General features: G+C 27.9%; 1 protein-coding gene across 1 annotated transcript; it reads right to left on the bottom strand.

The window, feature by feature from the left end:
- Positions 1-7,749: 7,749 nt before the first annotated feature.
- LOC114178211 (phenylacetaldehyde oxime monooxygenase CYP71AN24-like) lies at positions 7,750-11,147 on the bottom strand. The gene is made up of 2 exons (XM_028063987.2): positions 10,128-11,147; positions 7,750-8,385 (listed from the first exon to the last, which is right to left on the bottom strand). Exons 1-2 carry the CDS (start codon positions 11,052-11,054, stop codon positions 7,774-7,776), a joined length of 1,539 nt encoding a protein of 512 aa, XP_027919788.1. The 5' UTR covers positions 11,055-11,147; the 3' UTR covers positions 7,750-7,773.
- Positions 11,148-11,718: the final 571 nt, after the last annotated feature.

Raw genomic sequence — 11,718 nt, 5'->3', positions numbered from 1 at the left:
TAAATTCACGCATTTTTTAAAGATAAAGGACTAAATTGGTCCAAAATTTCAAAGAGAGATGAATTCCAATTTTCAGTAAAATTTAAGGGACCAAAAACATATTTAACCCTAAATTTTCATGTTCTTTTAATACTAAAAGATCCTCCTTTGAGTTCTTCTCGTTTATGTTCAAAAAATAGTCCTCTGTCACCCAGATTTTGGATTCAGAATTCGGTTACGCATGGGAAAGGTATTAACACCCCCACAACGTTCGTCATAAGACTATACATTTAATTAAATTTGCAAAAGGATGTATTTTTTTCAAGATATTTATTTTTCCCAAAAATAATAATAAAAGAATGTACAAAAAAGAAAAAAAAATTGGTTTTTTGGACCCTACAAGGATTAATCATCACTAATACATATCTTGGTTCATAATGAAGAATATAGTTTATGTCCTTCTTTATGAAAAAACTAGTTGATAAATTATTTAATTTTTATTTAGTAAACCTGGCAAGATTGGATTTTGCTCCTACTTATTTCCATCCATAAATAATGAAAGAATAAGGGATCACATAATTCTTAATGAAAAATTTTTTTAGAAAACTATTTGGAAAAATGATTTAATTTTTTTTGATAATTTTGAAAATCTTTTTATTTAAATTTTTTAGTATTTTGAAATGTTTGAAAATTGGTGTCACGCGTAAGCGGTATACTAAAAATAAATTCTTTTTTTAGTCATTTATTTTTTTCTCATTTTTTAATCTTTTATAATTTTTCATATTTTGTTAAAATTTATTTGAAAGTGAATGTGGATGTCACTGCGACGCGAGCAACCGCATATACATATAAGAGTAAACAAAGAAAATTATTTTTTCTTTTTAGATCTTTATATATTTCTTAGAAAAAAATGAAATTTTAAAATGGATGTCACACAACATGAGCAACCAAACAAATACTAAAGAAATGGGGAAAACAATATTCTTTTTATGATTAAAACAAAATATAATAAAAATTGAAAGAAAAAGGAAACTAATAGTGACGTACCTTCAAAAAATTTTCTCTGTCTCTTTTTGTCTATCAATCTCATTCTCTCGTTCTTTATATTACAACTACCTCTTCTCTCTTTTTTTCTTTCATTTTCTTGCCTCCTTTTCTAAGATTTTTTATTTTTCTCCCAAAAGAGGTAAGGAGCATCTATGTACGTGTGAGTGATGATAAGTAATAAAGAAATGTATTTTATTTTATTTTATTTTTTGCATATGACAGACTTATATACACATTGCAATACCAATGTAATCCTAACCATAAGTGTAATGAACACCATAAAAAAAGGTCATGATAACATCACATTAAGATAATTAAATCATAATGAATCAAAGGACAATACCAATCATCATTAATAATATTGATTTTATTCCTTAGAAGAGATATTACTTGTAATTATTATAATCATATCATTGTTTCCTCTATCATAAACAAAGGTCAGAAATACGAAGAGTGAGGCGAAAATATGTTGAGATATGATCATTAAAAACAAACTGAACTCTTTCATCTTCTTTTCTTCTTTTTTTTCATATTTTATCTCTCTTTTTTTTCATATTTTATCTCTTTTTTTTTCGTTAAAACTGAAGTTTGAAATCTTTGAAAAAAACTTTTTTTTCGCAAATAAATTTATTCACTGGTAAAAAAATGGTTAAAATACTCCGTTAGTCTTCGTCTTTGTAGTAGAATCTCAATTTGGTCCTCGTATTTCTATTAGTCTCAATTAGGTCCTCATTTTTGTAAATTAGTATCAATTAGGTCCTTTCTGTTAATAAAGAACTAACACCGTTAAGTAAGTGTCACGTGTCAGCTCCTCGTTTTTTTGATTTTTTTTTAAAATCTTTAAATTTATTTTAAAATTTTTAAAATTTTTTTAAATATTTATGTCACGTGTCACTTCTATAGTGTGCCACGTGTCAATCTAATATGGTGACAGGTGTCAAATTACTGTATGAATCTCAATTTGGTCTTCATATTTGTTAAATTGATTTGATTTGAGTCCCAATTTTTTTTAAAAAAAAATTCAATTTCAAGCACTCCAAAAAGATTAAAAATTCAAAAAAAGTTTCAAAAAAATTCAAAAAAATTCAAAAAATGAGAAGCTGACACGTGGCACCTACTTAACGGTGTTAGTTCTCTACTAACGGAAAAGACCTAATTGATACTAATTTACAAAAATGAGGACCTAATTGAAACTAATAAAAATACGAGGACCAAATTAAGATTTTGCTACAAAAACGAGGATCAATGAAGTATTTTAACATAAAAAAGTTGAGTGTCTTACACCATCTAAAAATCACTTGAGATTTAAATTGCAAGTATTTTGATAGAAAAATATACTCTTGAGTATACGAAGTGCTCATTCATTTTTCTGTATATAGGTTCGAGTATTTCTAGTATTTTCTGTATAAATTTATGCATACTTTTTTCCATAAAAAATATTTTTTAATAAAACACAACATTAAAAATTAAATTGTATATATATAGATATATATAATTCTATTATTCTTATTACAAAGCAAATATTAAATTAAATGAATTAGATACCTATACTTATTTCAATTTAAATTATTTTTGTTAACTTTCTTACCTTAATTAATAATTTTCGTATGAAACGAACTATGAATATAATTAATTATAAATTTTAAAAAAATATTAAAAAATTAAAATAACAATTATTTACAATAATTAAAAACAAACAAAATTGTAAAAAGTAAAATATATTTAGACATTAAAGTTGTACTGCGAGTCAGATATTATAGATATGTATAATATTAGTAACAGTGAGAGAAAAATAATGGTGCAGTAGTAGCAAAATAAAATAATTATAAATTTATAAATAAAATCTAATTAACAAATAGAGGTGCATGTTGAAATTATGGAGGTAAAAAAAATATCTATGACAAACAACTACCGTTGTGATTTTCAAGATATTTTTTTAAAATAATAATAAAAAAATGTATCATAATAAAAGAATGTATATATAAATAAAAATAATTTTTTTAGTTTTTTTATTCAACAAGAATTAATTTTTCTCTACATATCTTCAATAATGACAATGGAGAATAAAATTTCGTAATTTGTTATAAAAAAACTATTTAAGAGATTATTTAATTCTTATTTGATAAATTCTCTAACAAAGATTAATCTTGCTTGTATGTATTTTTATTTATAGTGAAAAATTTGGGGTCGCATAGTTTCTAATGAAAACACCGTCCAGAAAACTATTTGGAAAAAATGATTTAAATCCTTTGATAATTTTAAAAAAAAAAATTATTTAAATTTTTTAGTCTTTGAATTATTTAAAAATTGATATCATGCAACGCGAACGGTCGGCTAAACATGGAAAATAAATTCTTTTTCTTAATTTTTTTTAATCTTTTATAAATATTTCATATTTTTTCAAAATTGATTTGAGACCTTAGCATCCAGATAAACATCAAACAATAAAAAAAAGAAAACTATTTTTTATTTTTAGATCTTTATATATTGTTTAGAAAAAACGAAATTTCAAGATGGGTGTCATGTGACATGCGACATGACATGAGCGAAAGAAGTGAAAGAAATGGGGAAAATATTTTTTTATGATTAAAACAAAATATAATGAAAATTGAAAAAAAAAATCAAATAAAAAATAAATTGGTAGTGACCTACCTTTAAAATTTTTGAATGTCTCTTCTTCTCTATCAATCTCACTCCCTCGTTCTCTACATTTCCACCACCTTTGCTCTCTTTTTTTTTTTTTGCTTCGGTTGCTTATATTTTTGTTTTTCTCCCAAAAGAGTTAAGAAGCATGCGTGCCTGTGTGAGTGGTTATAAGTGGAAAAAAAAAGAAGTGTAGAGAATATTTCATTTTTTGATCCCTTTTAAGATGACAGAATGTGTATTCATATACACACATCAAATTGCAATACCAATGTAATCTTGTAATCCTAATCGTAATTGTAGATATGGAAGGAATTAGTCATGATAGCAACACATCACGAGAATTAAATCATAACTGTGAGGCCTACTTTTTGTGTTTTAAGTTAATGGGCCCAACTCTAGTGAGTAAGGGCCCATAACCAGCCTTTTGTTCACTGGAACCTGTCCAGTTGCCCTTACTTCCCCTCTGTCTCCCAAAACTAAAACATCTCACCTTTTTTCTCTCCTTTCAAAAGCTGAGCTAGGGCACTTGCAAGTTCTCCTCTGAACTTATTGAACATTCTCCTTCAAGCTAACAAATGAAAGCTCCCCCTCCACATAAGTAGAGCTCCAAATCTTATCCTTTCGTTTCATTGTTATTTGGTAGCTCTGGATCCACGTGAGTCTCAATTATGGTCTCATTTTCGTCTTCCATGGTTCTGTTTTTTTCAGCTCCTTAAGTTGCTCCAAGTCCTGATGCTCTTTCACTAAGGAGTTTTTAAGTTAGCTTTCAGTTTCGAGATAAGGGAAGCTAGGATTTTCCCGTTTTTTGAAGTATATTATTTGTATTTGCTTTTGTTTCATGTTTGAAATGTTTGTGCTTGTTTGAGAATGAACTGGATGTTGCTTTGTATTGTTTTTCTGCCTTGCATGCGTGAGTAGGTGAAGGACCTGCTATTCTCACCGAAGCGAGCAGCTCTTGCCTAAGAGAGAGTAGCAGAAACCCACCTCTGCCTCTACTCGAGTTGTCACTTAGGCGAGGAACTTCAATTTTGAGCGAAAAGCAATCTCACTCAGGCAAGAAAGTCCCGCTTAGGCGAGAACTTGTAGAAAGCTCATTGTGCCACTATTGAAGTTCTCGCTCAGACGAGAATGCCTAGCTTAAGCGAGGGAGCCTCTGTCGCTTAAGCGAGAATTGTAAACTTGTTTTTAATTCCCCTATTTAATCTGTGATTGGTTGTATATCTTGAGAATACATTAAGTATATAACTATGCGTGTCTTATGAGATTTTATGAACTATAATTAATGTGCTTGGTATGAAATAAATCATGAATTGGCTGGTTGATTGAGTATTGGCATGTGATTATGATGTTTTGAGATAACATGTGGATTTGGTATGAGAAACATGGATATGGTATGAGTTAGTCCATGAAACTCTTGGCAAGGTTTCATGGTGGTGTTGTAGTGTATATAATCAGATAAGGATTCAAGCAAGGTTACATCTTGAAACTCTAAAGAATCAGTCAGGCTCACATAGAGCAGACTGGTTCAAGTGGTGAGACTAGCAAGAGGTCCTAGTCGTCTTTGCCAAGATAATGACCCTAGATGATCATGGACTAACCTTGTGCGTAGTAAGGTGAAACTCATTGGCAATGGCTCTGCAGAGCAGTAGAGGCCACCACAAGTGCAAGCATCTAATGAATCTGATCTCATTATATGTATCTGAATAACTGTGTTAGAGGGTCTTGCATTGTTTAACATCACATTATAAGTCTGTAATGCTTCATTTATTAGAATTATACTAAATTGGGATATCACAAAAGCAAATTAGAACACAATACACAATATCAATCATGTTAGTAATATTGAATCTAATAATTAAAAGAAATATTTTTTATAATTATTAAAATCATATCATCATTCTCTCATTACGAAAATATATTTTGTTGTTGAGCTCACGAGAAAGTGTGATAATTAGAAATAAATTAGCCTCTTACTTTTTCTTTTTTTCTTTTTTTTCATTTTTCATCTCTTTTTTTTTTCTTTTTGTTTTGTTAAAATTAAAATTTAAAAATTATTAAAAAAATTATTTCACCTTTTTTTTACATAAATAAATTTATTCACCTGAACAAAATTAAATATTTACCTTAAGTATAAATGATTTAGAAATTTAAGTTCCAAGTATTTTGATAAAATGACATACAATGACTATACTCTTGAGGTCATTCACTTTTCTGTATTTCTGGTATTATCTGTATATATTTATGCATATTTTTGTCATAATTTTTTTTTTAATAAAATACAACATTAAAAATTAAATTATATGTCGATATATATAATTTTATTATTCTTATTAAAAATAAAATATTAAATTAAATGAATTAGATACATGTACTTATTTCAATTTAAATTATTTTTATTAACTTTCTTACCTTAATTAATAATTTTCGTATGAAACGAACTATAACTATAATTAATATAAATTTAAAAATATTAAAAAATTAAAATAACAATTATTTACAATAATTAAAAACAAATAAAATTGTAAATAATAAAATATATTTAGACATTAAAGTGGTACTGTGAGTCAGGTATTATATTTATGCATAATATTAGTAACAGCGGGAGAAAAATAACAGTGCAGTAGTAGCAAAATAAAATAATTATAAATTTATAAATAAAATCTAATGAATAAATAGAGGTGCAGGTTGAAATTATGGAGGTACAAAATGAAATTATCTATATCAAGCAACTAAGGTTGCTCCCAAACTATTACGACCCAAACCCAATAAGGATGGATCGCCTTACCTTAGATTCTCTATGTACATACTTCAACCCAAAACAACAGGCACAATTTCAAATTATTTTAGAAAGAAAATAAAATAAAAGAAAACAACTTTTTTTTTAAAAAACAAAACTAGTACACAAAGATATCACTCTAAAGAATAAAATCCCAAGAAGATTAACACTCCATTCTTTATCAATTATCGCAGCATACGACTAAAACGATCAAACTGAGAAGAAAGATGCATAATTAAATATATATGATTGAATTTTATGTTGGATCCTTTATAAAATTGAATTACTTGAAACATCTTGAATGTTTCTTCTTCTAGATTTGGCTTGGATAAAAGAAGGTTATTGACTTCTTCATCTAAAACTTCCCTAATTTTCTTTGTTTACGTCAAATTCTCAGGAGTTGTTTATAGATAGATCTCTTTTTCTTATTAAAAACGTCTATTTTGAAGTTTAAAGAAATTTAGATCTATATCACACCAAACAAGCATAAAATATTATATACTTCTGTTTTTTCTGTTTGCCATAGTTGACCATTAGTGCTGTCACTTGTTGCTATAATAGATACACTTCTTCTCATCATATTTAATGGAATTTGACGTACCATACATTAATAAAAGTAACCGTATCAATTCATCTTTATCTAGACAACAAACATACCTAATGAAAAAGACCATTTTTACATTTATTTTTAACAGCAAGAATAACGTGTGTACACACCAATTATAAAGCATTCTAAGAAAAAATATGTTGGCAAATTTTAAAAGTGAATATTGCCTATCATTCCTTTTCTAACTAACTTTATAGTATATGTTACATGTTTTTATTGTACTCTATAGTCTCACATCAATTAGAAGTTGAGGTTTAAGACAGTTTAAATAGTTCTCTTTCCTTTCACTCTGTGAAGTGCTTTTTAAGAACAAAATTGTCACGGAATTGAAGTTTTAAAACAAACAATACCTTAGATGCATGGTGATTAATCCTAACGATATTATTCAACTATGACGATCTTTACCCGGGATTTATCATTTTAAGAAAAAAGTTAGAACATTATAATTTTAAAGAGTTTTTATTTATTTTGGCCAACTGAATGAGAATATTAGGCACAAATAGTTATAAAAATAGAGAAAGAGAGAGTATTTCTCGATATCATATATATATATATATATATATATATATATATATATATATATATAAAATTTATCCAATACTACACTTGAATTTGACAATGGAAATCCATACACTTATCTTCATAAATTTGACAACACTTTTGCTAACATTTTTTGGAGCAACACCACAGAAAGTGAAGAGAAACATTCATAACTTGGTTAAAATGAAAAGGTTGTTGGTATAACATGAAGTGGTACTTTCTTTGAGACAACAAGTCCAAACATTTCGGTCATATCTATGTCTTGTGTTTGATTTTGTGGCAACTTCCAATCAAACCAATAAAGAAGATTTGCAAGCATATACTCCATAGAAGCATTGGCAAAGTGAATTCCAGGACATCCTCTTCTCCCAAAACCAAACGGAAGAAACTGAAAGTCTTCTTGACCTTTAAAATCAACTTCGATATTTTCAAATCTCTCTGGCATGAACTCTTCAGGACTTTCCCAGAATTTAGGATCTCTTTGCATTGCCCAGGAATTTATATAAACCGTTGTTTTTGCCGGAATATCATATCCTTTCAGTTTTACAGCAGAGACTGTTACTCGAGGAGCCAGAAGAGGAGTTGGAGGGTGTATTCTCAGAGATTCTTTGATCACGCACTTTAAGTAATTCATTTTCTTAATATCACTTTCTTCTACATTCAATTTATGACCTACAACTTTTCTCACTTCTTCTTGTACTTTTTTCATTACGTTTGGATTTCTTACAAGCTCAGACATAGTCCATTGTATCGCCGATGAAGTTGTGTCGGTGCCTCCCACAAACATGTCCTAATAAATACAAGTTAAATTTTCGTGAGATCTTTCATTTCTCAAGGAAGAATAAAATGTTGTCAACTGTAAAGTAAAACCTTTTAATATTGTAATAACTTCAGAAACATACTTTACATTCTATTTCTCAGCGATTAGAATGACAAATTTAAAGATAATATATAACAGTATTCTACCAAATGTTCCTCTAGGACTGTGTTAGAAAAAAAATATCAACGGTAAAAAAGAATTGAATTATTTTCATCTTTTCTTAAGAAAAACTAATTTACTTAATGAAATTATTGAACCTTATAATATAAGCTCCACGGATCAGTAGGCATCTCAATTCCTATTACAAGAAGAAATATTAGATCTTTAAAAAAAACAATAAAATATACACCATTATTTAACAACCAGTTATCTTAATCCTTTACTTTTTGGATTTAAAATACTAATATATGTTATTATATTATTTAAAGTGTATTTGATTAAACAAAAATATTCAATAAGTATATCAAAGTAATTTATCTTCTATTTCATAAATTATAAGTTTCTTCATCTAATTTCTATCCCTTATTATTCAATTTCTTTAGTTATAATTCCTTATATTTTAATACACTTTTTTTATCATTCTTATTTTTGTTTACTAATTAATATTTCAATCATATGTACACAAGTAGTTATTGCATTATGTTAAGTATTTGTTAGAATATTATTTAATTTTTACGCAATTCATTTTAAAAGAGACTTAACATTATAAATTAAAAATTGAAATAATAAATATTTGTTACATGATGCTATATGAAAATCACACGTTGTAAAAAAGAAATTTAGCATAAAAATAATAATAATTTAAATTAAAAAATTCAAAAGAATGAAAGTCAAAATAGTAGAATAAGATCATACACACAAAAAAACTTCTAAATGGTGATCAATTTTAGTGACCAGTAATAATTATTAATTATAATAACAAATTTAGATACTAATTTACAAAATTAAAAATTATTGATTAATAAAATAGTCACTATTATGAATAAAAAATTATAATTGGTCACTAAATTGATATTTAAAATTAGTTATCTTGGTTTTGACTACCAAAGAAAATTGATCACTAAAAATTAACTACATAGGTTTTAGCTACCAAAATGATTTAGTTTCAGAATTGGTCTCTAATTAATTAGTAACGAATTTGGTGACCATTTATAATAACCACTATTTTATTAAAACAATCTTAATTTTATAAATTAGTATCTAAATTAGTCACTAAAATAACTTTTTTTTTTATTTTTAATTGAGAATTTTTTTTATAATGATATGTCACTCTCCAACACCAAATGAAATAAAATATAGTAGTTTGTTTTCTGTCCTTATCATTTCGTAATTTATTGTTAGATTTTGACAATTCAAATTTACCTTTAAGAGCTAAAAACAAAAATCTCAACAAGAACTAAAAACAAAAATCTCAACTAAAAAGGAATAAAACAAGAAACATATCTTTTAAAAGGAATTCAAATCTTACGTACTCTATTTTTAAAAGGAATTGCCCAAACGAAGGTACTCATATATATATATATATATATATATATATATATATATATATATATTTGATAACCGGGAATCATTTGATGGTTTTTCAATAACAAAAAAAATGCATGAAAATGGATTTTAAATAAAGAAAAGTTGCCATAAATTATTTTTTGAATTAAAAAATGATAGTTTTAGAAAATGATTTGTGAGCGTGAAATATCAGCATTAAACGATACCGTTAAAATTGCCTTGATGTCCTTTTTGGTGAGGTGGAAGCTGTGCGTGTTATCTTCTTGAAGTTGGAGGAGGACGTCCAAGAAGACTTTGTTTTTGAAGTGTTGTTGACCTTCCCTTTTCTCTCTCAAATTTTCTGCAATTACCTCATCAAATAAACCATCCAATGCTTCAGCAGTGGCCTTGTATTTCTGAATTTTTCCAGTAACAACATCAACCCAACCCAGCCAAGGGAAGTAATCTCTGACAGTAAAAGCTGTGAGATGAATCATAACTTCCCTTGCTAACTCTTTCACTCTGCTGTAACCATCTCCTGCAAACTTCCTCCCAAGAGCACATTTACACGCAATATTATTCGATGTTGACACAATCATCTCACTTAGATTCACAACCTTTTCATCGCTCCTGCTAGCTTCACGTAGCTTCTTCACCAACTGCGCAACTTCTTCTTCCCTGATAGCTTTAAATGATTGCACCCTTTTCGAGCTCAGAAATTCAACCACGGATATTTTTCTTTTCTGTCTCCAGTTTTCTCCATAGAGTTCAAAGGCAAAGTCTGTGCATCCATAGAATAGGATATTTGCAGCAGTGTTTTGGGGTCGGTCCGAAAAGGCTAGGTCGTGACTTTTCGTTATTTCCATGGCCACATCTGCAGACGAAACCACAAGGGTTGGAGTTTGCATCTGTCCCAACTGCAACATCATTATATCACCGTATTTGAGAGAGAGATCTCGAAGAGCTCGATGTGGCAGTGTGCCAAACTGATGCAGATTTCCTATGAACGGTAGCTTTGGGGGAAATGGAGGCAGATTCAGATTCGTTTTGGGTTTGGATTTGGACCTTCTTGCCAGCTTAAACAGAAAGAGAACACTGATGAGAAAGGACAGAGAGAGACAGAGGTTAAGAGCCATTTCCTTTTTTTGCCACATCTGGTAAGTCCACCAAAGATTTATAAGCAAGCATACGTAGTTGCTTCCTCGTTGTTTTACTCTTTTTCGTTAACTTATTTTTATTCAATTATTGCTGTTTTACTCTTATTAAATTCTCTTCTTATGCATTCATACAACCCTATATATATTAGTAAGGAAAATGATTATTGTACGCTCTCGGAATGTATATTGAGAGAGAGAAAAACGATCGATGATGAATGATTGATTATGATATAATAAAAAAAAATGAGTATTATGTATATAAGCAATATTGATTATTAAATATATTAAATATGGTGATATTTTCATAAATAGAAAAGTTCTCGTTAGCCGTTAATGTAACATGATTACATACATATTATATTGTATCCAGATTAATTTGATTTAAGCAAGTTATAAAATATTTTTCCGATAACAGTCTAATTCCAAGTTTTATTTTTATCAGCAATTAATAAATATACTAACAGAGCATTTGGAATACTATAATCCTTTTATAAATATAGTTTTATATATATATATATATATATATTACTGTACGAATGACAATTTAACTAAAATTCAAAAGAAAATAAGTTAAATAATCGCACAAAAACACATTTATATGTAAGTATGGGTGAAACTAAATACCCTACACCAACCATATACAAGAATAATAGAATACTCA

The sequence above is a fragment of the Vigna unguiculata genome, chromosome 3, assembly GCF_037176805.1.
Source record: "Vigna unguiculata cultivar grain cowpea cultivar isolate G323 ecotype 2 chromosome 3, ASM3717680v1, whole genome shotgun sequence".
In the NCBI taxonomy this organism is placed as follows: Eukaryota; Viridiplantae; Streptophyta; class Magnoliopsida; order Fabales; family Fabaceae; genus Vigna; species Vigna unguiculata.
This window is presented reverse-complemented; position numbering and strand designations above follow the sequence as displayed.

Bases quoted from the DNA above. Each gene is read 5' to 3' on its own strand.
- LOC114178211 (XM_028063987.2), bottom strand. From the start codon at position 11,054: ATGTGGCAAAAAAAGGAAATGGCTCTTAACCTCTGTCTCTCTCTGTCC. The intron at 8,386-10,127 runs GTATCGTTTAAT...TGTATTTATTAG, and splicing joins ACATCAAGGCAATTTTAACG to GACATGTTTGTGGGAGGCAC.